The sequence below is a fragment of the Zootoca vivipara genome, chromosome 13 (assembly GCF_965207765.1).
Source record: "Zootoca vivipara chromosome 13, rZooViv2.hap1.1, whole genome shotgun sequence".
Classification (NCBI taxonomy): domain Eukaryota; kingdom Metazoa; phylum Chordata; class Lepidosauria; order Squamata; family Lacertidae; genus Zootoca; species Zootoca vivipara.
The window spans coordinates 10,480,371-10,506,657 of record NC_142596.1 but is presented as its reverse complement, the minus strand read 5'-3'; the positions used below and the strand labels follow the sequence as shown (position 1 = coordinate 10,506,657).

At 44.0% G+C, this 26,287-nt stretch overlaps 2 protein-coding genes across 13 annotated transcripts in view; one reads left to right on the top strand and one right to left on the bottom strand.

The window, feature by feature from the left end:
- Positions 1-12,464, top strand: part of MYO9A (myosin IXA) — a 137,780-nt gene extending 125,316 nt beyond the window's left edge. For 9 of the 12 annotated variants that reach the window (XM_088656529.1, XM_088656530.1, XM_035132342.3 and 6 more), the window contains 6 exons: positions 596-701; positions 1,456-1,587; positions 2,844-2,967; positions 7,428-7,630; positions 7,963-8,105; positions 9,106-12,464. In XM_088656529.1, coding sequence (XP_088512655.1) covers positions 596-701; positions 1,456-1,587; positions 2,844-2,967; positions 7,428-7,630; positions 7,963-8,105; positions 9,106-9,599 — 1,202 coding nt within the window. In that variant the 3' untranslated portion in view covers positions 9,600-12,464. Of the gene's footprint in view, positions 1-595; positions 702-1,455; positions 1,588-2,843; positions 2,968-4,136; positions 4,331-7,427; positions 7,631-7,962; positions 8,106-9,105 lie in introns of those variants that run through there. The other 3 variants (XM_088656534.1, XM_035132346.3, XM_088656532.1) reach the window with 3 other exon arrangements.
- A 5,797-nt stretch (positions 12,465-18,261) lies between these two features.
- NR2E3 (nuclear receptor subfamily 2 group E member 3) lies at positions 18,262-25,761 on the bottom strand. The gene is made up of 8 exons (XM_035131856.2): positions 25,710-25,761; positions 22,815-22,974; positions 22,334-22,437; positions 21,595-21,873; positions 20,729-20,910; positions 19,207-19,447; positions 18,668-18,773; positions 18,262-18,394 (listed from the first exon to the last, which is right to left on the bottom strand). Exons 1-8 carry the CDS (start codon positions 25,759-25,761, stop codon positions 18,262-18,264), a joined length of 1,257 nt encoding a protein of 418 aa, XP_034987747.2.
- Between the last annotated feature and the right edge of the window lie 526 nt (positions 25,762-26,287).

Genomic DNA, 26,287 nt, shown 5'->3' with positions numbered 1-26,287 from the left:
GCAGTTCTACTTAGAGGAGTTCAACCTCTTTTTTAAATACTGAACTAAAAAGTTTCATTTCCCACAATAGGATTGTACAGTATTGTTTTCTCTCCCAATTGATCATTTCGACAGCTTCCCTTTTTGTCCAGAAGGATATTTGCAGACTTTCTTGAGGCACCCCTTTCACCAGCAACAACTTTTATAGCTAGACTCACTCAGAGCTCCTCCCACCTGGGCTAGTGGAAATAGGCCAGCAAAGCAGGGAGGCGGTCTATGTATGGGTCACTATATGCTGGCTGGGTTCTTTCTTTGCACTGCAGACACAAGTCAAGTGCTGGTTTTTAAGTCCCACTAGCACCCTTATTAGCAATACTATCCCTGTGCCACCTTTGGATTGCAAGAGCACTTCCTCTCCTAGGAGGCTCACCAAAACCTGAGCATTAGGCAGCTTCTAAGACATGTTTGTTGACATTTGGAGGGCTAGAGTGAAGCCAGTGGGTGAGAATGGGGTGTTTAGCAATTGGATCTTAGATTTTAATTTGAAGAAGACTTTATATTATTGAAGAATTCTAGTATGTATTCCAGTGAATTGAATTAAATGTGCTTTCTGCAGGTTTGCATGAGAGGAAGGAGGCCATTCGTGGGGTCTATTCAGTGATCAGCCAGCTTTCTGGTACTCATCTGAGTACTTTGGAGCGACTGATCTTCCATCTTGTAAGGTAATGAATGATAGTAGAATTTTTTCCTTTTTCCCTTAATGTATATCATCATGTAACATATATATCCCCTAACTTCCTGTAAGCATCCTTGTGGTGGCAGACTGCATGCTCAGAGACTTGTGCATGTATACTGTAAGCATGCAGTGTGGCAAGAAAGCTGCCTGCCTTGGATATCAAGTTCTGTGTGTTGGTGACTTGCTTAAAATCACACGGATTATGATCTCTCAATGAGCACTACAATCCATCATCATCATCATTCTTTATTCGACCATCAGTCAGAAAATATACATTTCTCAGTACAAGATTAAAACAACACTACAATCCAAGCACACACAGCAGCAGCTAGTCAGATTGTTCTAGGTATCTAGCCACTGTCCTTAAGTTGTCAAGCAAAACGTTAACATTTGTGTCTTTACCCTGTGGCCCTCATGTTAGTGGGAAAATATTGTATTGTTCTTATTCTAACACACTTGCAGTGCTGAATGTGGCCAGCCTAACAGGCCATAGAAATTGGCACCTTTGTATGCCATCAGTGCTGAGGTCATGAATAAAAGAGGTGTGGCAAAATGTAGCACATGAATGTTTTAAGGACGAACTTTCCCCACAACCTTTGAGAGTCCTTTCCCATATCTCTTTACATCCCATCCCCAGCATATTTGGTTTTCTTTCTCTTTAACCTGTGTCCAAACTTTGTAATTTCCAACTTGATGCCTTCTCACAAAAAATGATGGTGTCATATTATGGTGCTGTTTAGAATTGCCCTAGAGGAGGAGACGAATCGGATGTCAGCTAATGCCCTGGCAATTGTGTTTGCTCCATGCGTTCTCCGCAGTCCAGATACTACTGACCCTCTTCGGAGTGCTCAGGATGTCTCTAAAACAATCAGGTAAAAAAAAATACATGCTGCATTGTAATTTCTGAAGCCTCCTCTTTAATGTGCCACACCTCTGTGAGCCTGCCAGCCGTTTTCTCTTGCGCTACTTTGCTTGTGTGGGAAGGGAGGTACCCTCTGAAAGCTGAGAGGGTGGGAAAGAATAAACCTTTTACATAGGAGGGAAACCCCCCAGTGCCTCTTTCTCCAGAGAACTACACAGGGAGATAGTTGCTTTTTACAGTTTTAAGGAGTCATGAATAGCTTTGTGAGACACTACCAGCCATTACACCAACCCCACTCTAATCTTAGACTGATGAGCATGCCTAGTGATAATCATACCTCACACCAAGGAAACAGATGAAGGCCGCTGTCCGTACTGGGACTGGGAACAAAGATCCAAGGCTAAATGTGGGCATGTAGAGGTGAATAGCAGTTAACACAGTTGTTGTCTGAAAAGGCAACTGAGTGATAACAATACAGAACTCAGATGTGCAGATTGAGGAGAAGAAGAAGGATCAGAGGTCAAGAGAAAGGAGGAGGCAAAATCAACTGTGAAAGAAAGTGAGATCTATCACTTTCCTACCCACTCAGCTTCAGGCCATCTTTATGGCCCCATTTCTGTATGTATGCTCACTGTCTTGTGGGTATCTTGCTAGTGATAAATTATTAGCAAAAATGGAAACTTGTGAAAACCCTTCCCCTGAATAGACTGAATATGTGCAGTGGGGAGCAGTTCTACACTTTCTATCTCCACCCCTATTTATTGTTTTCAGCCAGCAGTCTCAAAGAGACTTCTATGTGTATTTAATTGTACATCATGATGAAAAATTGCATTCTTGCCTCCAATGGAGAAAAGGGATGGGTGGGAAGTGATGTTTTTTCATTCCCTATTGCAGTAAGCATCAACACCCTTCTTCTGAAATGCTTCTAATCACACACACACTTGCAGAAATTCCAGGGTTGGTGCTTTTCAGGGGGCAGCCTTAGTACCTGCATACAATACACTGTGAAATTGTGGAGAATGTTTCAGGGGAATCTCTAAAGATGACCCATAGTGACACTGGCCCTGTCAGTCATGTTGGTGGCAGGCAGGGAGTACTGCTGTGGAAATGAGATCCCTGAAATGGCAGCCATCAGAATAGACTTGGTCTGCCAGTTTCTCAATCATAGTGTTCAGAACAAGAAAATTTTCAGATTTATCTCCTTGTGTATACATCCTACAGTCAAATGTAGCTCAGTTTTCCATCTTAACAAACTTTCTCTTTCAGCTGCATTGAGCTGATTGTTGTAGAGCAAATGGACAAATATCGGGCTCGCCTTAAAGACATCAGTAGCCTCGAGTTCGCGGAGAACAAGGCCAAGAGCCGGCTCTCGATGATCAGGAGGTCTATGGTAAGGCGAAGGAGTGGATGAATTCCTGGCTGACCATTCATAACAGGAAGAAATTTATACCGAGACCCGTGTCTTCCTGTCCCCCAGTCAGCCCACATTTGTTAGTGCAACTTTCCTCCTCAAGCGAGAATTTGGAGATGATAGATTGTGTGTGTGTTTCAATGCCACACTTGTTTAATAGCAGATTTGTTTAATACAATATCTTGGAACTGAGAACACACCCATGTATCTTCTCTTGTCTTCTCTTCTCTTCTCTCTCTCTTCCCCCTCCTTTTCCCACTTCCCCAATCTCCTCTTCTTCATGTCTTTCCAAACCTTATACATCCTCAAAACCTTTTAACACACAGTTGGGTCTAGCACAGAAGCTAAAGTTTGGCTTTATCCTGGATTGAGTCTTCAGAGGTGCAGATATGTACAAAGCAAAAACTCAGAGAAGGTGGGAATCTGGCATTATCCCACAAAGACCAACCCATTAGTTCCTTGGTGGGGGTCTGATATTTTTACTTCTCATGGTTGCCTTGGTGAATTTGGGCCACTTTAGCTTGTGTGTAATTGGCCTTCCTCCGTGAGCAACCCTTCTTAGCATCTGGTTTTCCTAAACTCATCTGACACAGAACAGGCTTCCATTTGCTTCCCTCCCACATGCACGTGCCAGTGGGAGAACCTGTGATGAAGCTGCCATGCATATTTCAGTCCAGCACATGCTGAGCTCCTTTTAGCAGGTGGCTTCCTCTTGCCTCATTGCCTTTCTGAAATATGAAAAGCTTGCACATTGTTAACTGGGCTGCTGAGTTGAAAGGCAGTCTCCAGCACTGAAATGGCCTGTGTTTTCCTCTGTTTGGAGATGGAACACATGGCAGGCTTTGTAATGTGTCACATTATCTGCTTATATAATAGGGCTTCGCTAGTCATGTGGCAGGTGACCCAGTTACACTGCTGGAAGCAAGCATGGGCACTCTGAGTCCGCTCAGCATGCTGTATTGAGAGCACACAATCAGTGCTAATCCACCTCTTTTATGCAGCACACAGTGGCTTGTGGTTTACTTATGCTTTCTCACAGTTGCAGCTGAGATCTGGCTTCCATTTGAAAGCCTAGCTCCTCTTTGAGAAGGGTGATGGCACGTGCACTCTAACCTACTCCTTTCCTTTTCCTATCCTCTCTAATCCAGAAACCTGTACTAATTGCCGTTAGATTTATGAGCATAACCCGCAGTTCGATCCCGGTATGTATCAGAATTGCATTGCACTGACCTTGTGCTGTAACCCTTCACTCATTTCAGTGCTGCTGCATTCCATGCCCCAACACACTTCATAACTGTGTGTGCGTGTGCTTGTTTGTTTGTTCTCCCTTAAACTGTCCTTGGGTTCTTCTGGTAGAATAGGTACCAACAGGGAGCACAGATGAGGCCAGTTTTCCACAGGGGTGGCAGGAAAGGTCTCTGAATAGTGACTGAGGTTGCAGTGAGCCAAGTACATTGCTTTCTTCCAGCATCTGATCTGCAAGTGGTCTCTAGAGGAGTGTAAAAACACCAGCCTGTCTCTGCTACTGATGGAACAGCTTTCCAGTCGCAGATTGAGACTGGACTTCCAGGCAATTCCAAACAACTAAAGCAGGGATGGGGAACATATGGCCCTCAAGATGTTGTTGGACTCCAACTCCCATCAGCCCTAGACAGCAGGACCAGTGGTCAGGGATTACGGAAACTAGTCCAGCAGCATTGCCTATCCCTGAACTAAAAGTATATCACAGTAAAGCTAGTTCACTTGGAAAGTTGTATTTGTGATTTGTGACCTTACCATTCCCTTGAGCTGGTTTCCTTACATTTTTATTTTCTCCTTTTCTGCCTTCTCTACTAACCCTTTATTTTCTTCTAAGTGATTTTTCTCTTCCTTGTCTTGCCCGCTTGATCAGTCCTTTTTTCATGTTAAGACCCTAAGCAACAATTGCTTGGAAGAGGGCAAATTCAGATCCATCCTTCTGAAAAGCTATTTCCCCATCCAACTTTTATTAAATCTAACAACAACAACAACAACAACAACAAAACAACCAGCACGACCTTAGCTAGAATTCTCAAGAAGAACCAGAAAACAAGAAATAGTCCATTACCCTGCCAGAGAGGGGCAGTGTAGGAGTCTGCTTCCCCCCTCTTCTTGCTAGAAGAAATGCCAGGGGTAATTATGAATCTTCCTTGCACGTAAATGAACATAGGAAGTTGCCTTCCACTGAGTCAGATCTGTCTAGCTCAGTATTGTCTCCAGGATCTCACTGTTGCTCTCCAGAATGTTTCACTTTATCAGAAGTGGGGTACTGCCAATGTTGGTTCATCTTGACTGGTTTGTTTGCTCTGACCATTAGTGGCTCTGTAGAATCCCAGGCAGGAATCTTTCACAACACCTGCTACTCAGGATGCATTTAACTGAAACACCTGGGATAGAAGTTGATACCTTAGGCATACAAAGCACATGTTCTATCACTGGGATACAGCTCAAATATTTGGATTCAAGTTATATACTAAATATAGTCCTGTTTTTTAAAAAACGACAACAGCAGCACCAGTGGGGCATAACCACATTAGAGAATCAAATATATTTAAATTTAGATAAGCACTCAGACATTACTATGAGTGGAACAACCTGTCCCACACATACAAATTTAACACAGGCCTTTTCTGGAGGAGGTGGAGCTCTGGGAGTGGTAATTCTGAGCAGAGGAACAGTGGTGTTTAATCTACCTGCCACATCCCTGCCTCAAATCACTGCTCCCAAACAACTTTTCCTTTGGGATTTCAAGCACATCTTTCTGAGAGTGCACATTTACAATTATTTAGGCAGAAAAGCAGCTGTACAGATTGGAGTACAGATCTGGCAGCCCGAGAGAGGGATTCAATGCCTTCTCCCCACCACTTTTCTCCAGACCTCTTTCACTTGAAGCTGCTTTTCCCTAAGAAAAATAATTACTGGACATTTTCTATACCTGCACATGGGTGTACTGTGCAATTGCCTTCATGCCCTTTCCAAAACAAGATGGCAGGGTGCTGAAGTAGATGGGACCATTTCATCTGATCCATCAAAAGTTGTTTCTGTGTTTCTATGCAGATTCTCAATGATGTATAGAAAAAGATCTTTCCCACTCCAGTCTCACTTTTGCAGTTATTTTTCTAGACTTAAATGCAATCTTGCAAGTGTGCAGTTCAAAGCCTTGACTCTTAAGAAAGCAAATTGTATCAAATTTGCTTTCAGCGCTTTGTTGGCTCTTCTTGCACAGAGGCACTACCTTGGGACAATTTCTATTTATCTGGGACTATGGCACACAGTGTCCGTCTAAGAGGGAAAAGGGAATTCTTTCCTGTTATAAGAATGTTGGCTCCACCCTTTCAGAGGTCCAGGATTGCTTCTCTAGAGCAAGCTTATTCAGGAAGAAGAAAAGAGACAGCACTAAAGGAAATTGTATAAATTGAGATGGGTGTGATCCCGTAGGATCCAGTTCCATAGAATAGTCTGGAACTGCCTGATCAGAATTTGAATATTTCATGGCACTGTATTCAGGGATAGCTACCCTCATGTACTTGTTAGTCATGGAATTTCACTACACAGTGCAAAATGGAGGATAATCAACTTTATAGGTGGATTTATCTCTTGTTCTCAGACTTTCCGCCTAGAAAAATACAAAGGTATCTTACAATATTGTGTGGGAAGATTTTATATAGTACAGTATACTATAGGGACCCAGGTGGCGCTGTGGTTAAACCACTGAGCCTAGGGCTTGCTGATCAGAAGGTCGGCGGTTCGAATCCCTGTGACGGGGTGAGCTCCCGTTGCTTGGTCCCAGCTCCTGCCAACCTAGCAGTTCGAAAGAATGCAAAGTGCAAGTAGATAAATAGGTACCGCTATAGCGGGAAGGTAAACGGCGTCTCCGTGTGCTGCTCTGGTTTGCCAGAAGTGGCTTTGTCATGCTGGCCACATGACCTGGAAGCTGTACGCCGGCTCCCTCGGCCAATAATGCGAGATGAGCACGCAACCCCAGAGTCGGTCACGACTGGACCTAATGGTCAGGGGTCCCTTTACCTTTACCTTATACTATATATAGTATAGCATAATAATATATAGTATAGTAATATAGTATATAGAAATCCAGATATTCTCTTCTTGCACAGATGCTTTGGCCAACAGACTGAGGCACCTTTGTTGTAAACTACATCTGTAGAATAAAGCAGTGGCTTCTGATATCTGCCAAAATTCTGCTGCTCATGTATAGTTGAAATGGTTTTTTTTTTAAGAACCTCTGAAATAATTCATGTGTCCTTAAGTGTCTATTTGCTTCCTGTTTTGTCTTTCTCTGCTAGTCACAAACAGGTATTGTTTGTTTGCTCATTATATTGCATACATGTATCAGGGGTGTCAGTAATTTGCAGAGTGGGCTTAAAAGTCCATGCTCCTCATTAGCACTACTGTGCCTGCAGGGCAAAGGTCGACTACATCGCGGTGCCTACCCAAGTCCTTCATCTCCAGCTCCTCTCCGGTTGCCATCTGCCTCTGGTGCTGCTGAAGAGGTCCTGAGTGGTGAAGAGGCCATGGAGGCAGAGGTCTCTGAGCAGCAGAAAGTAGCCATGCAGGAAGAAGAGAGGGTTTTGACGGAACAGATTGAAAACCTTCAGAAAGAAAAGTAAGTCTGGATGAGTGGAACTGAGGAGCAGGGAGGGTGGTCAAGGTTGCCACGGTTCAAGAAATGAAAGCCTCACTTAGGAGCTGGGTTGCACATTCAGATTGGGAGCAGGTTTGTGATAACCAAATGCCTTCTAGAACCATTCCAGCTGTAAATATCTTACAATGTATCTTCAGTTAAAATTGTTCGGTTTCATTTGCCCAAAAATGTTTGCTTCTGATAATGTTGTGTTTTCTAGTGACCTAAATACTCCAGTACTTCCAGACTCCCTGCTCGTGCTGCTGGTTTCTCTTCTTCCCTTTAGTCCAATTGTTTTTTGTTTGTTTCCTCAGGGAAAACCTAACTGTTGAGATGCTGGTACTAGACCCAAGAGCCTCTGATGATGAAACTCTGGAATCTGAGGCCTCCATTGGCACTGCCCACAGCTCTGAAAACCTGAACGTTGGTTATGAAGGAGACACCTTTGATAGACCAGGTGAATAAAGGCTTTTCATAGTTAATTTGTCCATATGTACAAGATGGGATTAACTATCTTTGGGTGTCTGTCTTTGCTTATGCATTATAACTGATGTGTCTGCTTTACCATATTTAAAGTTTGAAATATAAATCAGTTTTTATGTTGCTTGGAGAAAATGGCATTCATTGCCTCCCGTGTGATGAATTCAAGAATCCCTCAGAAACCTGAGTATTGCAACATTTGTTTTAAAACAAAGTTCTAGACCTCATGGTTGCAGACAAAAGTATGGGTAGCCAGCTCCTGCAAAAGTTGACTGTATCGGGGAAAGAAATATCCCCATGGCAATTCTGCATTCTAATAATGGTGATGATCCTAAAGGTCTTCCCAAAGTAATACAATGGGGAATAACCAACTCCAGCCTTTGCAAATACCTCTGTAGTTTGCACACAACCTGCTCTGTGCAGCTCTCCCAGAGGTGGTTTGTCCCACTGGGTTAAATAGAAGAGAACAGAATGCAAGCAAGAGAACTATTGACAGACTGGGTGCCCTTCCCCATGGTCCATGAGAGGCAAGAGTGCTCCCCTCTCCAATCGGCTGATTGTCATGTTACTTGATGGAGCAAATAATTTCTTTTAAGGGAAGAACAGAAGGGATCACCAGTTGGATAAATCAATGAGTAGGGAGCACAAAGTTTTACATACACCAGACCCTGGGAACGGTTGGGTTTGGAAGCAGGGAATATGTGCTCACCACAAAAAAGGAAGGCTTAGTTCAGTTATGTAGCAGTTTGTTCCAAGTAGTATTTATTAAGGAATGTAAGGGGGGAAATCCCAAGATAGTTTTACAAACAAGTTGGGAATCCTACCAACATGTGCAGCTGTCTTTTTGTTTTGGATGTCCGTTCCCATTAGTGGTTTTCCCTGATTATATTCTGTTTTCCATACAACTCAGTAAGATATGTGCATTTTGGGATAATGCCAACACTTCTTACACTTCTCTTGTATCTCTTTCCTGCCAGATAGAAATTTAGCACTTGGCTTCGCCAGACCCATCAAGGCAGACACCATCACTACCAGACCTCGAAGGCATCTGAAGAAGCAGCAGGAATCTGTGGAGTCAGTAGACTCCTCTGTGTCTGCTCCATCTCTGTCACCCTCCCCTTCCTCCTCCTCCTCCTCCTCCTCCTGCTTACCTCATGTAACTAGGAAGCGATTCCAGATATACTCAAAATCGCCTTTCTACCGGGCAGCTCCCTCTGGGGATGCCTCGGCACTCGAACAAGCGCCAGGGCACCTCAGAGGTTTGGATGACAAGCCGCAGTTCACCACTAGAGGGACTTTCAATCCCGAGAAGGGCAAGCAGAAGCTGAAGAATGTGAAGAACTCCCCACCAAAAGCCAAAGAGCTCCCAGAGGCAACTGCCGGGCCAGGCCAGAAGAGACAGCCTGATGCTGCCAATTACAACAATGCCCAGCAGCTGGTGCTACTTGGAAACAATGAATTTATGGTATGAGCCGCACCAGCTGATCGCAGCAAAATTGTAACATCTCATCCATGGCACCCTGCTGCTTCTTCAACACCGTCTGCTGCCACCGGTGTTCTGGAACTCAGTGTGTTGGGACTCAGTGTGTTCCCTCAGTAAACCTGAAGGAAGGAATGGCCAGTGAGCTGTATCTGCATATTCTGTCAATCCCCAGTTCTGTCTGTGATGGGCAAGGGAATGTGCAAGCAGACAAGAACACCAGAAGATAATTGGAGTTCAGGGACCTATTCTTGATCCCAGCTGTCAAAGCAGCCAACTTTGGGGATTGGGTTTTTGCACTGGGATTCATAAGCATGGGCCCTCTTAGAAGGACCCACAGCATAAATGAGACCGAGCTCTTGTTTGAAGCTATTCCTTATTTGCTTCATTGTGTTGTCAGATATTTTAAAACGTTCATTTCTACCCAAGCACTTCTCAGACAACCGTCAGGTGCATACCTGTTGTGGAAAAGTGAGCTTTTTGACTTTAAAAAAAAGGGTCAGAATAACAAATGCCAGTTTGATTCCAGTTAGGTCAATGCCAAATATTTGTGCCGAATGTTCAGTAGCCATAACCACAACAGGTGTTCTGTTTTCAGGGCACAGGATAGGCAGCATAAATATTAGGAGATAGAACCCCCTTTGTTTTTCTGGCTATGTCCTGGACACACTCTGCTGCTAGATGAGCAAAAAGCTCCACAAACAGACTGACGGGCAGGAAAAAAGTCACTCCCAGAATCACTTTACTCAAGCAAAATGCAGATGGGTGGAGAAGCAGTAAGGAGGGCTGCTGTCACAATCGGTCTGTTTAAAATGTGATTTAACATCACATTTTTGCTGAACATCAGTATTAAGCAAAGTCAAAACAAAATCAGAGACTACTTGAAGCTCTTTGATAGTATTATGGTTACTGAAGTTCAATGTAAATATGTTTTGTTTTGTTTTGTTTTTTAACCCACCCACCCCACAATGTGGGACTTAACTCCCCCCCCCTTTAATGTGGGACATTTAAGCCAGGAAGGTAAATGGGGGGGGGATGCTAGAATTAGTTCTGAGGTCTTGACAGTGTGAAACAACAGAAACTAGTCGTTTTTTGCATCCTAATGTCATGAGGTAATTCCCACCAGTACCTTGGATTTGGAGCTTTCAGGAGTTCGTCTTTGTGATGAAATGGCTGTGAATGTGTGTGTGGGAAAATTTGCTCCAGTTCTTGACTTTAGCAGTAATGTATGTATCTTTTAAAGTGGACCTTTGGGGAGCCCCATTTTTTTTCAGAGCATCACTGAGGATAGCAGAAAATATTCAGATGGATAAGGTTTGCCCAGCTGCTTTGTATCACCCATGCAAATATAGCTGTAATTTTAAAAAACCTTTTAATATTAAAAAAAATCTACCAACAGGGGCAGTGTACTGTGATGGTATGCATGAGAGCAGGGAATTTGATAACCTTTAGTTTCCAGCTTTTGTTAGTGATTGTATGCAGGTCCTACGCCTCATTTCCAGTCTGAGTGGTCTGACTGGCTAAGAATCAGTGATGAGTTGGTGGTTTAAAACCAAACATGCGAGCAGCCCCTTCCAAATTCAGTCCGGGGCCTCCAATTACCCCCCACCCACCCCCAAAAAAGGCAATTAAAAATTGCAGCTTCATTTGTGTGGGTCTCGTGGCACAAACTAGCTGGACAAACCTCATCCCACTCGATATCTACTGCCACTTTACTCTTTTGCACTTGCCCTGTTAGTCAGACTTTGTCTGGCTGCTGACATGGGAATCCTCAGCTGTGCTCTTCCTGCTTCAAATTACCCTTTAAGAAAGAGAGGAAAAGGAATAAAGCAATGTAGGACACCCACAGCCAGAAAGGGTACCCTACTCTTTGAACCCACCTCTCTAAATGCTAGTATGTTGCAGACTAATAAGCTGCACTCCTCTCCTCTCCCCCCCCCCCCAATCCTGCTCTTGGTCCCGAACTGCATGACAGTCATTGCATTTCCCCCACACACATTAGGTGCTTGTTTCTATTTGAGCCACACTCAGCAAGTGCACCCAAGATCCTTTGGAAACTTGTCTTCTCATTTTGACTAGTTGCTCTGTTGGGAAGTGCTAGGCTCTGCATACACTCCAGGGTACTAATTCCTATTTCTTCCAGTGCAAAGCCTTCCTTTCAGCACTGGCCTTGTTGGGGGAGGAGGAGATACAATCACATAATTCAGATGGGTCCAAGCCAGAGTTTCAGTTGTTGCACTGTTTGTTTTGTTTTTGATACTGGCAACAGGAAGAAAAAAAGTGTTTCCATTAATTTCCCCACCCATAGTTTTGCCTGATACCTGTCTTCCAAGATAGCAGTCTGCTCTTCCCCACCTGCACTCCCTGACCCTGTGCAGTAAGTACAGGGTCTTGGAATTTTTTCTCCCCACTCATGGTATTAAGTGAATGTACTCACCACTAGAAAGGACGTTGGCTGCATATAGTTATTTTTAATGGATTTTTTAAAAGTAATTTATAAGTATACTGAGTGTAAATTTTAAAAGACTTATGTATTGTAAAAGGATATATTGTCCTGTGTCATACTCTATAAATCTTACATGTTTAAAGAAGAATTCTATAAAGGAAAATGCTTTATTTTGCTCACTGAACCAGCTGGCTTGCAGTTAGCTGGCACATTGTAATTTCATGTCTGGAGGTTTCTTTAGTTTTTTAAATTAATGTTATTTTTGTTTCTCTTTCCTGGAACAAGGCCGTCATATTCAAAGTGCAATTTGTGTAATATTTTGTAAATATGATACTATATGGCTGTACAAAAACAACTTTATGAACAAATAACTTCTAGCTTATTAAAGAAGAAAACAATGGAAAATAAAATGATAGTGGCAGATTTTTTCCATACTTGGTAATCATAATCAACCATCTAGACAAAGGCTTTTGTGTCTTTGGGAGACAGGGCAATATTGAGAGCATGAAACCTAAGTTAGAAGCAGAAGTTTTTTAGGGAAGTGATAACAAAGCCATATAAATTATGTGATTCTGGGACTATGCCACTTCAGACTGCGAGGGCACATTTTAATCACTAGGAGGCAGGAGAGCGCTCTCTCTGTCTCTGTCTCTCTCTCTCTCTCTCTCTCTCTCTCTCTGTGTGTGTGTGTGTGTGTGTGTGTGCATTAAGGAAATCTTGTCATATGGGAAGAAGTCGGGGATCCCCTCCCCATATGTGCTACTTTTCTACACGCAGGGAGGTGCTGGGTTTTTAAATACGGAAAACTACTCAAACGTGATTTTTCATTGGATCATTAGATGCTCTGCAATGGTATTTTCCTAGGAGAAGTCTGTCATGTACTGTAGGTTTTGCTGATTGTGTCAATTGGCATTGTGTCTGGGGCTAGGATAGTTATAATGTACTTGCTGCGACGGTGCCAACGGCCCTTTCTCACCATGGTACCGTCGGGCCGTCCCTCACTTGCATATAGTGCAACCACCTCACAGTACAGCAATTGCACAAACTTCTTCAATTTACCCCAGATTTTCTAATGGCAGACTTGTGTGAGGGGAAAACTTAATGATTGGAGTCTCGGGCAGGATTTGATCAAACAAACAAGAAAGGTTTTATTAAACAAAGGAAGTTTTTGACACAAAGCGGGTAAAACAAAGGGTATTTCAGGTTAAACGCAGCTTCTTTTAAACTTCAGTTGCGTATGTTCAGTTTCTTCACTTCAGGTAGAGATTATAGGTTTTTAGACTAAATGGTAAATGCTCAGCTTATTTCCAGTTATTTCACTTCAGTTCTTCTCAGGTGTTGCATAGCTGTTGTTGCTTAATACTTTGGTTCTTAAAAAAGGTTGCACTTTCTGTCAGTTACACACCGCTTTGACAATCCTACTCCTGAGGTACTCCAAGGGATTGCCACACCCCTCTTAACTGGTTTGGGAGTCTTCTCTTTCTAGAAGAATCTCTCCCCTCCTGACCGGAAAGAGACCTACCGGTAAGTAGACTGTCTCTTTTACAGCTTCTATTTCTCCTGGCTTAGCCTCAGCCTCCCAGTTAATTCCTGGCCTATTACTCTCACAGGACACTACACACTGTCCTTCATACTGAGCTCAGAGACTCCTTTCTGTAGTTTTTGATAAATTCCTGAAAGTGGATGTTTCTACCCAGAACCAACTCCCTATCTCCCAGATTCTCAACCTTTCTCTCCAAATCCTCTCCTTTTAAACTGCCACCCCTGGAACCCCAGCCAATCAGAAGCTGTTGTTTGTTAACGGTTTGCTAGCAGGAAAAAGAAAAGAAAGAAAAACACTTGGTGACCTAACCTGCCCAACAAACAAACTTTTCCGTCACTCTTGCCACCCTAGCAAATGCCTGATGCTAGTTCCCATTTACAGAGCTATGCGAAAGAAGAGAATGGGTCGTTTAACCCTTTAATTAGTTCCTTTCCCCTCCTATAAAAATTACGCAAGACACATTCTTTTTAAAGTTTAAATATTAAATAACTTTTTACTCAGTGAACTTGCACTTGTTAGAGTAAATGTACAAGGCAGGCAGGTGTTACTTACATAGATTTGTATCTAAGACAAAGACTCTTACAGACTGACTAACTCTGAGGCAGACAGCAGCTGAACAGACTGACTGCTCAGCTGCTGTCACGCATAAGACTGTTCATAACTGACATAATTGTACCAACTGCCTCTGGAAAAAGGTATATGACATCCCAGAATCCTATCTTGGCATGCTATAGCCGTTGTGAACATTAACCCTTTTCTTAGCATTTTGGATGCTTTTGTCCCGCTAATCTGAGTGTGATTGCCCTTCCATATAAACTTCCTATCTTTCCCCTTCTAGAAAAACCCAAGAGCAGGAGAACTGTTTAAATTGTAACATCTCATCCGTGGCATCTTGCTGCTTCAAGTTCAGGGACCTGTTCTTGATCCCAGCAGTCAAACCAGCCGACTTTAGGGATTGGGTTTTTGCACTGGGATTCATAAGCATGGGCCCTCTTAGGAGGACCCGAAGCATAAAGGAGACCAAGCTCTTGTTTGAAGCTATTCCTTATTTGCTTCATTGTGTTGTCAGATATTTTAAAATGTTCATTTCTACCCAAGCACTTCTCAGAAAACTGTCAGTGGAAAAGTGACCTTTTTGACTTAAAAAAAGGTCAGAATAACAAATGCCAGTTTGATTCCAAGTAGGTCAGTCCCAAATATTTGTGTCAAATGTTCAGTAGCCATAACCACAACAGTGTTCTGTTTTCAGGGCACAGGATAGGCAGCATAAATATCAGGAGATAGAACCCCCTTTGTTTTTCTGGCTATGCCCTGGACACACTCTGCTGCTAGATGAGCAAAAAGCTCCACAAACAGACTGACGGGCAGGGGAAAAGTCACTCCCAGAATCACTGTACTCAAGCAAAATGCAGATGGGTGGAGAAGCAGTAAGGAGGGCTGCTGTCACAGTCAGTCTGTTTAAAAAATGGGGCTCCCCAAATGTCCACTTTAAAAGATACATACAAAGTCAAGACCTGGAGCTCCCCCCCCCCACATTCACAGCTATTTAATCACAAAGACCCAATGTACTGATGGGAGTTGCCTCATAAGGCTGCAAAAAATTACTATCTTCCATTGTTTCACACGGCCAAGCCCTCAAATCTAATTCTACAATCCCCCCCACCCATTTACCTTCCTGGCTTAAAGGTCCCATATTAAAGGGGGGGAGTTAAGTCCCACATTGTGGGGGGAAAGTTTTTTAAAAAACCAACATATTTATACTGAACTTTAGTAACCATAATACTATCAAAGAGCTTCAAGTAGTCTCTCATTTTGTTTTGATTTTGCTTAATACTGATGTTCAGCAAAAAAAAGTGATTTTAAATCAATTGTATCGATTGGCTTTGTGTCTGGAGCTAGGATAGTTATATTTGCTGTGACGGCGCAACGGCCCTTTCACGGTACACCAATTACACGAACTTCTTCAATTTACCTCAGATTATCTAGTGGGGGACTTGTGTGAGGAAAAATTTAATGATTTGGAGTCTCAGGCAGGATTTGGTCAAACAAGAAAGGTTTTATTAAATGAAGTTTTTGACACAAAGTGGGTAAAACAAAGGGTACTTCAGGTTATGATGTTATTTCAAGTAACGGTTCACCTAATAATATTTATACTAAATCTAACTGATGTTACGGACTCTTAATCAAGCACAGCTTCTTTTAAATGTCAGTTGCTTATGTTCAGTTACTTCGCTTCAGGTAGAGATTACAGGTTTTTAGACTAAATTGTAAATGCTCAGCTTATTTCCAGTTATTTCACTTCAGTTCTTTCTCAGGTGTTACATAGCTGTTGTTGCTTAATACTTTGGTTCTTAAACAAGGTGACACACACCCCTTTGACAATCCTACTCCTGAGGTACTCCACGTAACAGACCCAAGGGATTGTCACACCCCTCTTAACTGGTTTGGGAGTCTTCTCTTTCTAGAAGAATCTCTCCCTTCCTGACTGGAATGAGACCTAAGTAGACAGTATCTTTCCAGCTACTATTTCTCCTGGCTTACCCTCGGCCTCCCAGTTAATTCCTGGCCTATTACTCTCACAGGACACCACACACTGTCCTTCACACTAAGCTCAGAGACTCCTTTCTATAGCTTTTGATCTGTTCCTCAGCGTGGATATTTCTACCCAGAACAACTCCCTATCTTCCAGCCTCTCAACCTGTCTCTCCAAATCCTCTCCTTTTAAACTGCCACCCCTGGACCCCAGCCAATCAGACACTGGCAGGAAAAAGAAAAGAAGAAAAACACTTGGTGACCTAACCTCCCCAACAAACTAACTTTTCCATCACACTTGCCACCCACTGATGCCTGTAGTAGCAGAATCTTGTGGAAATTAGACTAGTTCCCATTTACAGAGCTATGCGAAAGAAGAGACTGGGTCATTTAACCCTTTAATTAGTTCCCTTTCCCCTCCTATAAAAATTACGCGAGACACACTCTTTTTAAAGTTTAAATAACAAATAACTTTTACTCAGTGTACTTGCACTTGTTGGAATAATGTACAAGACAGGCAGGTGTTACTCAGGTTACGAATACATCTTACATAGATTTGTATCTAAGACAAAAACTAAAGACTGACTAACTCTGAGGCAGACAGACTGACTGCTCAGCTGCTGTCACACATAAGACTGTTCATAACTGACATAACTGTACCAACTGCCTCTAGAAAAAGGTATATCACATCCCAGAATCCTATCTTGGAACGCTATAGCCATTGTGAACATTAACCCTTTTCTTAGCATTCTGGATGCTTTCATCCCGCTAACCTGAGTGTGATTGCCCTTCCATATAAACATCTTATTTTTTCCCTTCTAGAAAAACAGAATCAGGAGAACTGGTTATACGTTTTCATAACTCTGTACCTAGCAGAATGCTACTCGCTTTCTCATGCCTCTATTCCAGGCATTAGTCATTGGTTATGAAAAGGGTTTGTTCCTGACATTCCAGCAAGTTCAGTTTGTTGTCATCTGTCATCAACAGCCTTACTGATTGTCATGAAAGTGAAGTCTAACCAAAGGGGGCAGGGGTCTTCCACAGAACTGGATCATCAGTTCTTTAATATAAATGATGTTCTCCAGTTTGTAGTCTGGCAATCCCTAGAAAGACGGTGGGTGTCCGCTGTAATAAGTCTAGGATTGGACTTTCCACATGTGAATGGGTCAGAACTGCAAACAGTAAACGGATTTTTAAAAATTAAATAAAAAGTATACAAGCTTCCAGTTTATTAACACTTATACAAGCCCAAGAGCCAGCAAATTCCTCAATTCCTGAATCAGCAGCCCCTGAGAAACGGATTCTGCCTTCAAACTGTGCCCATTTGTCACATAAAAAGTTCAGAACTCATATCTCCCGCTTAGTATGAAAGGTGGCCGAGTCAAGCATTTCTGTTGGCTTAGGCAAGGCATGTGCCCCACCTTCTCTTTGTTTCATGTACAAGCTGTGGTGTGCCTTGATTGTCCCCCAAATTTACTTCAATACAGGATGTTAGCCAAGAAAAATCTTAAGTTTTAAATAACCAGGAAGGTTATTTTAGAGGCTGCATTTTCCAATCATTGTGTTCTTACACTCTTCCATGGTGCTGTCCTTTAGTAAGGTAGAGGAAAACGCCCCCCTTCCACTGTGTTTCCTCTTCTATGAATTCAAGAAGTACACTTGATTGTCTTTAAAGGAAAATGTGCTACTTGTTCATTCTAAGCTTTGTGGGCTAGAAGCACTTTACAGCACTAGGAGCGAGTTTTATAGTTAAAATTAGAGCTGAATTTGAGTCCAAGAACCTGTTTTCAAGGCCAAAACTTGGCTATGGAAACAATTATGAGTTCTCTGAGCAGGTACAAAGTGCATCTCCACACATATGCATACATACATACATACACCCAAACCTACTGCCTCTTTGGAAGGAATAAGAAGAGGCCCCATAATAAGAGGGTGTGACTTCAGGCAACTATTAACACTCCTTGTAAAAATTCAGTGTTTGGGTCCTAGCGACTTTCCTGGTCTGCAGCCAAATGCCACCTTCCAGTCTATGACAAGCCAAAGCCTATGCACAAGGAAGCCTTTGCTTGTGTCTTGTGTATGGTTCAATGTTTTTTAAATAGAAATACTGGCATAATGGAATCTTGGAGGCATCAATTCTTGAACATGTCACAGAGCAGCTTCTCCATGGGAGTGTTCCCAATGGTCCTACGGAAAAAAAGAAGCTCAATGCGGTCTGAAGAAATAACTTTCAACGAAGGCAGAAGCAGAAGCAGCTTTCCAAACCTGGGAGGAGGAGACAAAAGTGTAGGTTAGGTTAAAATTATATCCCAAAATTTTCCACCACATTTGAGAGCGGAGAAATGGAGGTGACCTTCCAACAATTTCTAGTGGTCAGGGATAATGGGAATTGTAGTCCAACAACACCTGGAGACCCAAATTGGAGAAACACTGGCTTTAGCTAGCACTACCATGTTGCCTGGGCTGGGTTGGAATGAATGCATTCAGAAGGAGGAATTGAGAAGAAAACAGCAAGGAGGAGCACTCAGCTGTAGGTACCTGACTGGCTGGCTGGGGTAATGTAACTGGTTATGTTGTCCCAGCATCACTTGAGACTGATCCTGCAAATTCTCAACCTGGTCTGGATCCTTCAGACCTCGTGTTTCTGCAAAAGAAAAGAAACAGAAGACTTCTGCTTTAGGAAAATATGTGTACACAGACGCTGTTCTACTGGAGATCTTAAAACAGGATTAGGGTCTCATGGAATATTTTGAAGACAGAGGATGCAGCAGCCTTGAAGGAGGATTGGAAATGGACAGTAATTTGGCACACCATCTTGAGCTTCTAACTTTCATGAATGCAAATACTTATTTGAAAGTATATGGGCAACGCCTGCTGAGACGTCAGAAGAGTGGTCCTCCAGTGCTAAGCACAAGGAGGGGAAAGAAGCAAAGCCAGGATAAATTATGCAAAAACCATGATGTACTGGTAATTTGCATGGAAAACATTACTGGGGGAGCTTTTAAATTTTAACTGTAATTTTGGGGAAATGCACAAATTATCTATGATTTACATACTCCTCCTGGCAGCCCACTCACCTGGTTTGAACAGTACAATTGCCTTCATACAGGCAAATTCAGTGGGATCCACACCAAGAGCTTTGAAACGTGCAATTATTTCCTGCAGGACACGAATGTCCATTCCTGAAGACATGACCTTTCCATTGAGGGTGGGGGTCAGCTCTGACACAGAGAGGAGGGGGCAGCTTTCCAGTGGCAAAGACCACTGGATGGCACACAGCAAGAACAGCTCACTCCAGGCTTCCTCCAGTAAGATCACCTGCAAACGACAGGACACCTTAGACTAGATAACAGATTATGGATGCTCTGTGTTCACAGAAATGTATTTTACACTTCCAACAAGCACCAATTTTCACAAAACCAATTACCTTGTTGTCTTCCTTCCTTAGTCCTTACATAATGTGACAACTTAGCCAAAATGCCTGTGCCTTATTTCCCCATTTTTAATAAATTGGACTGGGGAATCTATGGCTACCAACTCAAACTCATCCCTGCCAATTGACCATTCTGGCTGTGGGTGATGGGGGTTGTAGTCCAATAAGACAGAGAGGTCCACAAATTCACCACCCCAGTTATAAAGATACATCTGGTTCTAAATTTGTCAATATCACTGTATAGCAATATACGCAAATTTAGGCTCAGCTGAGCATTGGTGCTTACAGAGTGCTTGCTATGTGCAAGCCTCTGCAGATGCCATTGATCAGCAGCCGCTCCTGCAAATCCCCTTTAGCCTAGCTGTGTGTTCAACTGCCCCATACCTGATGTCATATATAACGTCAGGTACATGGCAAGTTGGTGTAGCTTAGCCAAAAGCTCGTGGGCCACGGGGGGGGGCGGGCTTCAGAGGTTCCCCACCCTGATTTAGAGCATGTGCTATTTTTACCTGTAGAAGTTAACACATGAAGCTTGTATTTTGGTACAGTTGGATGCTTCCTGGTTCAGTGAGTAAGCTCAAGTAGAAGAAAATAAGAGCCCAGAACAGAAACATAGGAAGTATACTGAGTCAGATCATACACTGAAACTCTCCAGGGTTTTAGGCTAGAGTATCTCTCTCTCTCTCTCTCTCTCTCTCTCTCTCTCTCTCTCTCTCTCTCTCTCTCTCTCTCTCTCTCACACACACACACACACACACACACACACACACACACACACATTCAAAAATTACAATACAGTTTTGTCCACTGCCATAAAATCAGAATGGCCACTCCAATCATCAATCCCACATCACTGCCATGTTGGCTTGCCAAATACCCTCAATAGGAGCCCAACTACCGACCTTGTTTACTAGACATTTTCAATCAATATATCCCCTCCAAAGACACCTCTGTGGTAAAAAATATCCTGTTCTTCAATAAAAGAGAGAAAAGGAGATTCTCTCTCTCAGCCCAACCTAGAAATGCCAGCGATCAAGACCTTCTGCAGACAAGGCAAATGCTCATCCACTGAATTATGGCCCCTCCTCAACATATGTTGCCAGCCCCCACCCCTGCCTTAGCCTGAGCCCAAGTAATCCATAACTGGACTTGGCCCAGGAACTCACCTGGTCTCGGAAGGGCAGGTTTGAGAAGACCGGCAAGTTTTTTGCCCATTTTACAGCCATAAAGAGCAGCCGGGCGGAGGTTTCATAGACACTCTCGGAGCTGGTGGGGGGATATGGGGACACGTGTGCCTCTCCCGCTGGGCGCTCTGGCTCGTTACTTGTGACATCAATGTTCTCCTCGGCTGCAGAAGGGAGAATCATCCTGTCAACACTGTAGAGCTGCAGATTTGCAAGTTTAGAGACGCATCTGTTCTGAAGGAAATGTTCGCAGAGGGCGGTCACTTAACACATCGCCACCCGAGATTACTTGGCATAAATGCACAGCGTTGATGGGCAATTTCAATTACGGTTCTTCAGTTGGTCTAAAAGCCCTTCTAACCGAGCTCTACTCTGACAGCCCTCCAGATAAATGACTGCATAAAGCAGTCCTCCTATTAAGATGGACACCTGGCCACTGTAACTGGAGTGAGCAGAGACTAGAAGATTCAGTGGACAACAAGGCAAAACTAGGAGGTGTTGGAAACCCAATTGAGACAGTACTATCAATGTTCTCTAGGGGGCAGCAGAGGAAAGTCTCACAGCCTTGATTGAATCCAGTACAGCTACTCAAAAACCAGCCATGGTGTGTATCAATGCATCTGCACCAGCTGTCTTCTGTAGTTTTAAGGAAGCTGGAAGTAGGATGACACCAAGGCCACATGTTCAGAAGCAGCAGTGGGGAACCTGTAGACCTCTAGTTGTTGTTGGACAATGAGTGGGGAGGCTGGGAGTTGTAGTTCAACAACATCTGGATGACCAGAGGTTCCCCATCACTTCCTTGGCATACTGCCTGCCTCCCCACTCTGCACCCATGCCCAGCCACTGACCATCCTCTGGCTCCAACTTGGCACAAGTCTCGGCTGTCATCAGGCTGGCCATGAAGCGGTGGTTGCTGGGGGGAGTTGTGGCTCGGCCCCTCGGAGCCCCCGTTGCAGAGCAGGTGGTGGGGCCCCTGTGGCTCGGCAAGGAGGGGCAGGGCGGTGGCTGCGGTGGCAGCAGGACATCCCGCGTTGTGGTCAGGTGTTCAGCTTGCCTGTCGGGATCGAGGTCAACAGCATCGAGTCGCACCTGGGCTGTGCTGCGGGGCTGGCGTTCATTCTGCACAGCTGAGGCAGGACAGGCAATGGGTCAGCAGCAAAGCAAACAGATCAAAGGGTTGGCAGCAGAGCCGTCTTTACCATAGGGCTTAGTGGTACACGGCACCAGGGTGCCGGCCTCTCAGGGGCACCCCAGGGGAGCTGTGCGGCTTTGCTGGCAGCCTCCCCTTTCCCTGCACACCCGCCAGCTGCGCCGCGCCAACCATAAGGCTGGCGGGCATGCAGCTTCCCTCCCAAGCCTCCTCGGGAGGAGAGCGATCCCCGCCGAGGCTTGGGAGTGAAGTTGCACCCGTCCCAAGCCTCCGTGGGAGGAGAGCGTGGGGATTCAAACCACCAACCTTCTGATCAGCAAGCCTAAGAGGCTCAGTGGGTTAAACCACAGCGCCACCCGCATCCCCACAAATAATGTATTATGCATTGGAAGCCCAACAAGTGAGAGCCTTTTCCTGGTCCCCCGGTCTCTACTCACCATCCTTGTTCATTCCAGCCTGCAGGCATTTCTTCAGCCGGCAGGCTTGGCACTGGTTCCTGTGAGCTTTGTCCACCGGACACATACCTGTGCCAGCTTGGCACCTGTCAAAAGGAACAATGCAGTGCACTGGATCAGGTGGCAGATCAGGGGTGAGGAACATGTGGCCCTCCAGATGTCACTGAACTACAGTTCCCATCATTCCTGTCTATTGACTATGCTTGCTGGGGCTGATGAGAGCTGGTGATGACCGTGGTGCAGTGGTTTGGATGCTGGCGTGGGTCTCGTAAAATCCAGATCCCTAGCTCAGATCAAACCTAAAGCTCCCATAATTGTTTTAAAGTAAAGAAAGGGAGGGAAGGAGGGAGGAGTTGAGAGGGAGCAGCGCTACCATTAGGCAGAAGGAAAGATGCAGCTAACACATTAATGCATTGATACATTAAATATTCTGAGCCCTACTGGGGACAGATGTCACCCTTACCTGTAGATGAGTTTCCTGCGGACACTACGCTTGAAAAACCCACTGCAGCCATTGCAAGCATAGATACCATAGTGCTTTCCACTGCTGGTGTCTGCACACACCTTGCACAGCAACATGGGGCTGCCAGCTTTGCTGGGAGTCAGGCTGAGTCCTATTAGCGACAAACAAGAGAGGTATCAGGGGGCTGGATAGATCACAGAATCATAGAATTATAGAATTGTAGAGTTGGAAAGGGGTCCTGGGGATCAAACCCTCCTGCAATGCAGGAATATGCAGCTCTCCCATATGGGGATCAAGCCAGCACCCCTGGTGTTATCAGCACCACGCTCTTACCAATGGAGCTATCCAAGCATGTTAATGGAGCACCACAAAATGAAACGGGCATTTTCTCCACACATGTTTTGAGTTTTCTGCATAGATTTTTATTGAAACTTTTCACCATAAAATACAATGAAAATAAAACTAAATAATAAAAAAGAAGGGAAAGAAGGGGGAAAGGAAAGGAAAAGAGAAGAAGGGGGGGGATACAAAACCCTCTCTCGGAGGTAAATCTTAACCCTTGTCTTGCACCGAAAGTGGTGGAGATCTCTCCTTCCCTGCCTCTCACTCAGGGCATCTTACACCAGCCAGACATCACCTTTGTGTGCATACCCTCTTTAACCCAGAGCAGAGGACACCAAAGAACAAAACAAAACATAAACAAAAGCAAAGCAGATAAAAGAAGAAAAAGAAGAAAGGAAGATAAAGATAATTTTAAAATGAAATGAAAAAGAGAGAAGATCTTCACATGTTTTGAATGACGACAAATCCAGGGGAAAGGTGGGGGGCAGGTAAGGAGCTTGCTCCCCCATTGCGGGACCCCTATATTTACTTGACACACACACACCCTCTTTGTAAAAGAGCAGTTCTCCATGTGCTCACTTCCATCTGTTGGGGACAGAACTGGAATAACAAAGAAAACGTATATCAAACACACACACACACACACACACACAGAGAGAGAGAGAGAGAGAGAGAGAGAGCTGTATCCTGTGTCCCCGGTACAAGGACGGACAGGTGAGTTTTAATATCACACAACAGAAGAATCCAACACAACAGTTGTGCTAGAAGAAACTTGTGCAACAGATTGCACAAGCTATTGTGTGGCAAAGTTACCAGCCACCTGCTTATGCATTATTTTGTACAACAACAGTCCACTGGTGTGAAATACACACACACACACACACACACACACACACACACACACACACACACAGACTTTATTTTCCACCCTTCAACGCAAGGTCCCAAGGGAGGTTACAACAAGTAAAACAGTTATAAGTTAAACAATAAAAAGTAAAACTAAACCAAAATGCAGCATTGCACCTGGAAGGTAACCAATAGGCAGCTTCTCTTTTAAATTAAAAAAACTTTTTTAAAAATGGAGTTTCTAATACTGTATACCAGAGATACAATTAGAATTCCCCTTCCCCAGGTCAACAGGACCCCATCCATCACATATGATATTTTACTATTTAACTATATCAAAGCACAACTCAGAGAGCAAAGGAATAACAGGCTTTCCTGACATCATTATCTTTAGTTATCAGACTGTTAATTTTGTTTATTCTACACCACACCACAAACTGAGTTTATACTTCCCCACCAATTTCTATGTTTGCTCAATGTATCTGATGGGTCAACCCATAATAAACAAGATAGGTAACAAAACTTTACTTCATTGTTTTTATCTTCAGATTTTTTAAATAAAAATATTCTTTTATATATCCCATTTCACCTGTAAAAGAGTTCAGCATGGTATACATTGTTCTCCTCACAGCAACCCTGTGAGGTACTCCAGGCTGAGAGATAGTGACTGGGTCCTAAGATGGAGGGCCTATTTGAACCCAAGTCTCCCATATCCTAGCCCAACACACTGATCACTAGTCTACTTTGGCTCTCAGGATCCTAAATTTACCTGATAGTTTAAGAGATAAGTATTTAGCCACTCTGGTCCACCTCTTCTTTTCAGGGGGTGGTGGGAGAGTTTTGTTTAATCACTCATTTGTTCAGTTTTATCCGAGTGCTAGACAATTGGCAGTTTGAAACGTCCACATCTCTTAATCATTAGTCTGCACCTAGTGGGTCAGGCCCCTTTATTGGGTTGGGGCCTGACCTAAGATGGGTCACAACTGCTGTACCACAACCATACAAATCTATAGTAAAAAAAAATATATTAAGAAATGAGTGCCCAAATGAAAACTGCTGCTCTAAATGAATTCATTACGTGCAAATAAACAAAGGCCACTCCTCCACATGTGGTGGCCTTGAGGATTAAAGGCGTCACCTGGACTGAAGTTTTCATAGTTTCATTTGTGGGACTCCAGTGACCTCCCTCACTTTCTGATTCTTCAGAAGAGGTCTGGCTTTTGCTCAGTGACAGATCACATGCTTTGTATCCAGAAGATCTCCTGTTCCATCCCTGCCATCTTCAAGTAGAGCTGTGAAATACCCATTTCTGAAATCTTGGCAAGCTGCTACCAGTGGGTGGACAATTCTAAGGTAAAAGGAGCAATAGGCTGCCTTGGTATAAAGTATATTCCTATTACTTTGCTCCAGGAAAGCCTGCCTTGTTCAGATGAGATGAGCTCACTATCTGAGCTCAGAGGTGAAAACTATGGAATCATGATGAGACAGAGGTTCTATTTGGCTCTAACGCTTGCTAGCATCATCAGCCACATCCATTGTCACAGCTTCCAGTGCCTTTGGTACCCAATTGCAGTACCCGTTGGTGCCCTTCCAGTCCATTGCAACTAGGCTTGTTCCAAGGAAGAAGAAGAAACCTCAGACCTGAATGGAAGGGGCAGGGGGAGAAAGAAACATGGTCCAAAGGGCAGCAATGCCACTTACCTGCCTGGCTGCCCTCCATCCGTTTGCTCATTGTTGAGTCTGTAGGGGAGACAGCCATGCTGGTGGCTGATCCTGTTGAGAGGCTGGATGCCTCAGCTCCCTGCTTTCTGCAACTTGTCCTTTGCTGTGTTAACTAATCCAGCCTCTTGCTCCTCAGGTGTTGGCCCAGAAGCAGCTGCATCCAGTCTGTGGGCTGGTCACGTCTCTCCAATAGTGACTGGACTCTTCAACCCAGCCAAGGATCTTCCATGGGAAGAGCTCTCCAGTCTAAGCCTACCAGGTGTCCTTTGACAAACCATGGAGAGCCTTGCTCTCCTTGAGAGTCTCTGGGGTAGTTGTGCATGTGTGCGCGTATTACGCCTGTGTGAGAATCCCTTCTCTTCAAGGCTCTTGCAGTATAGCAGGGCAGATTAGCCCTTAACGCTGTGTAAGCAGATGCCTATTTGTCATCCTCTTAATCTTTAGCCTCTCTCCCCAAAGGTGGAACCATCAGCCGCACAAGAAGAGGCGAGGAAAGGTGCTGAAGATCCATCAGCGAGCCCGGGATGGTGCCAGGATGCTGTAACCAAAACCCACTTGTGACA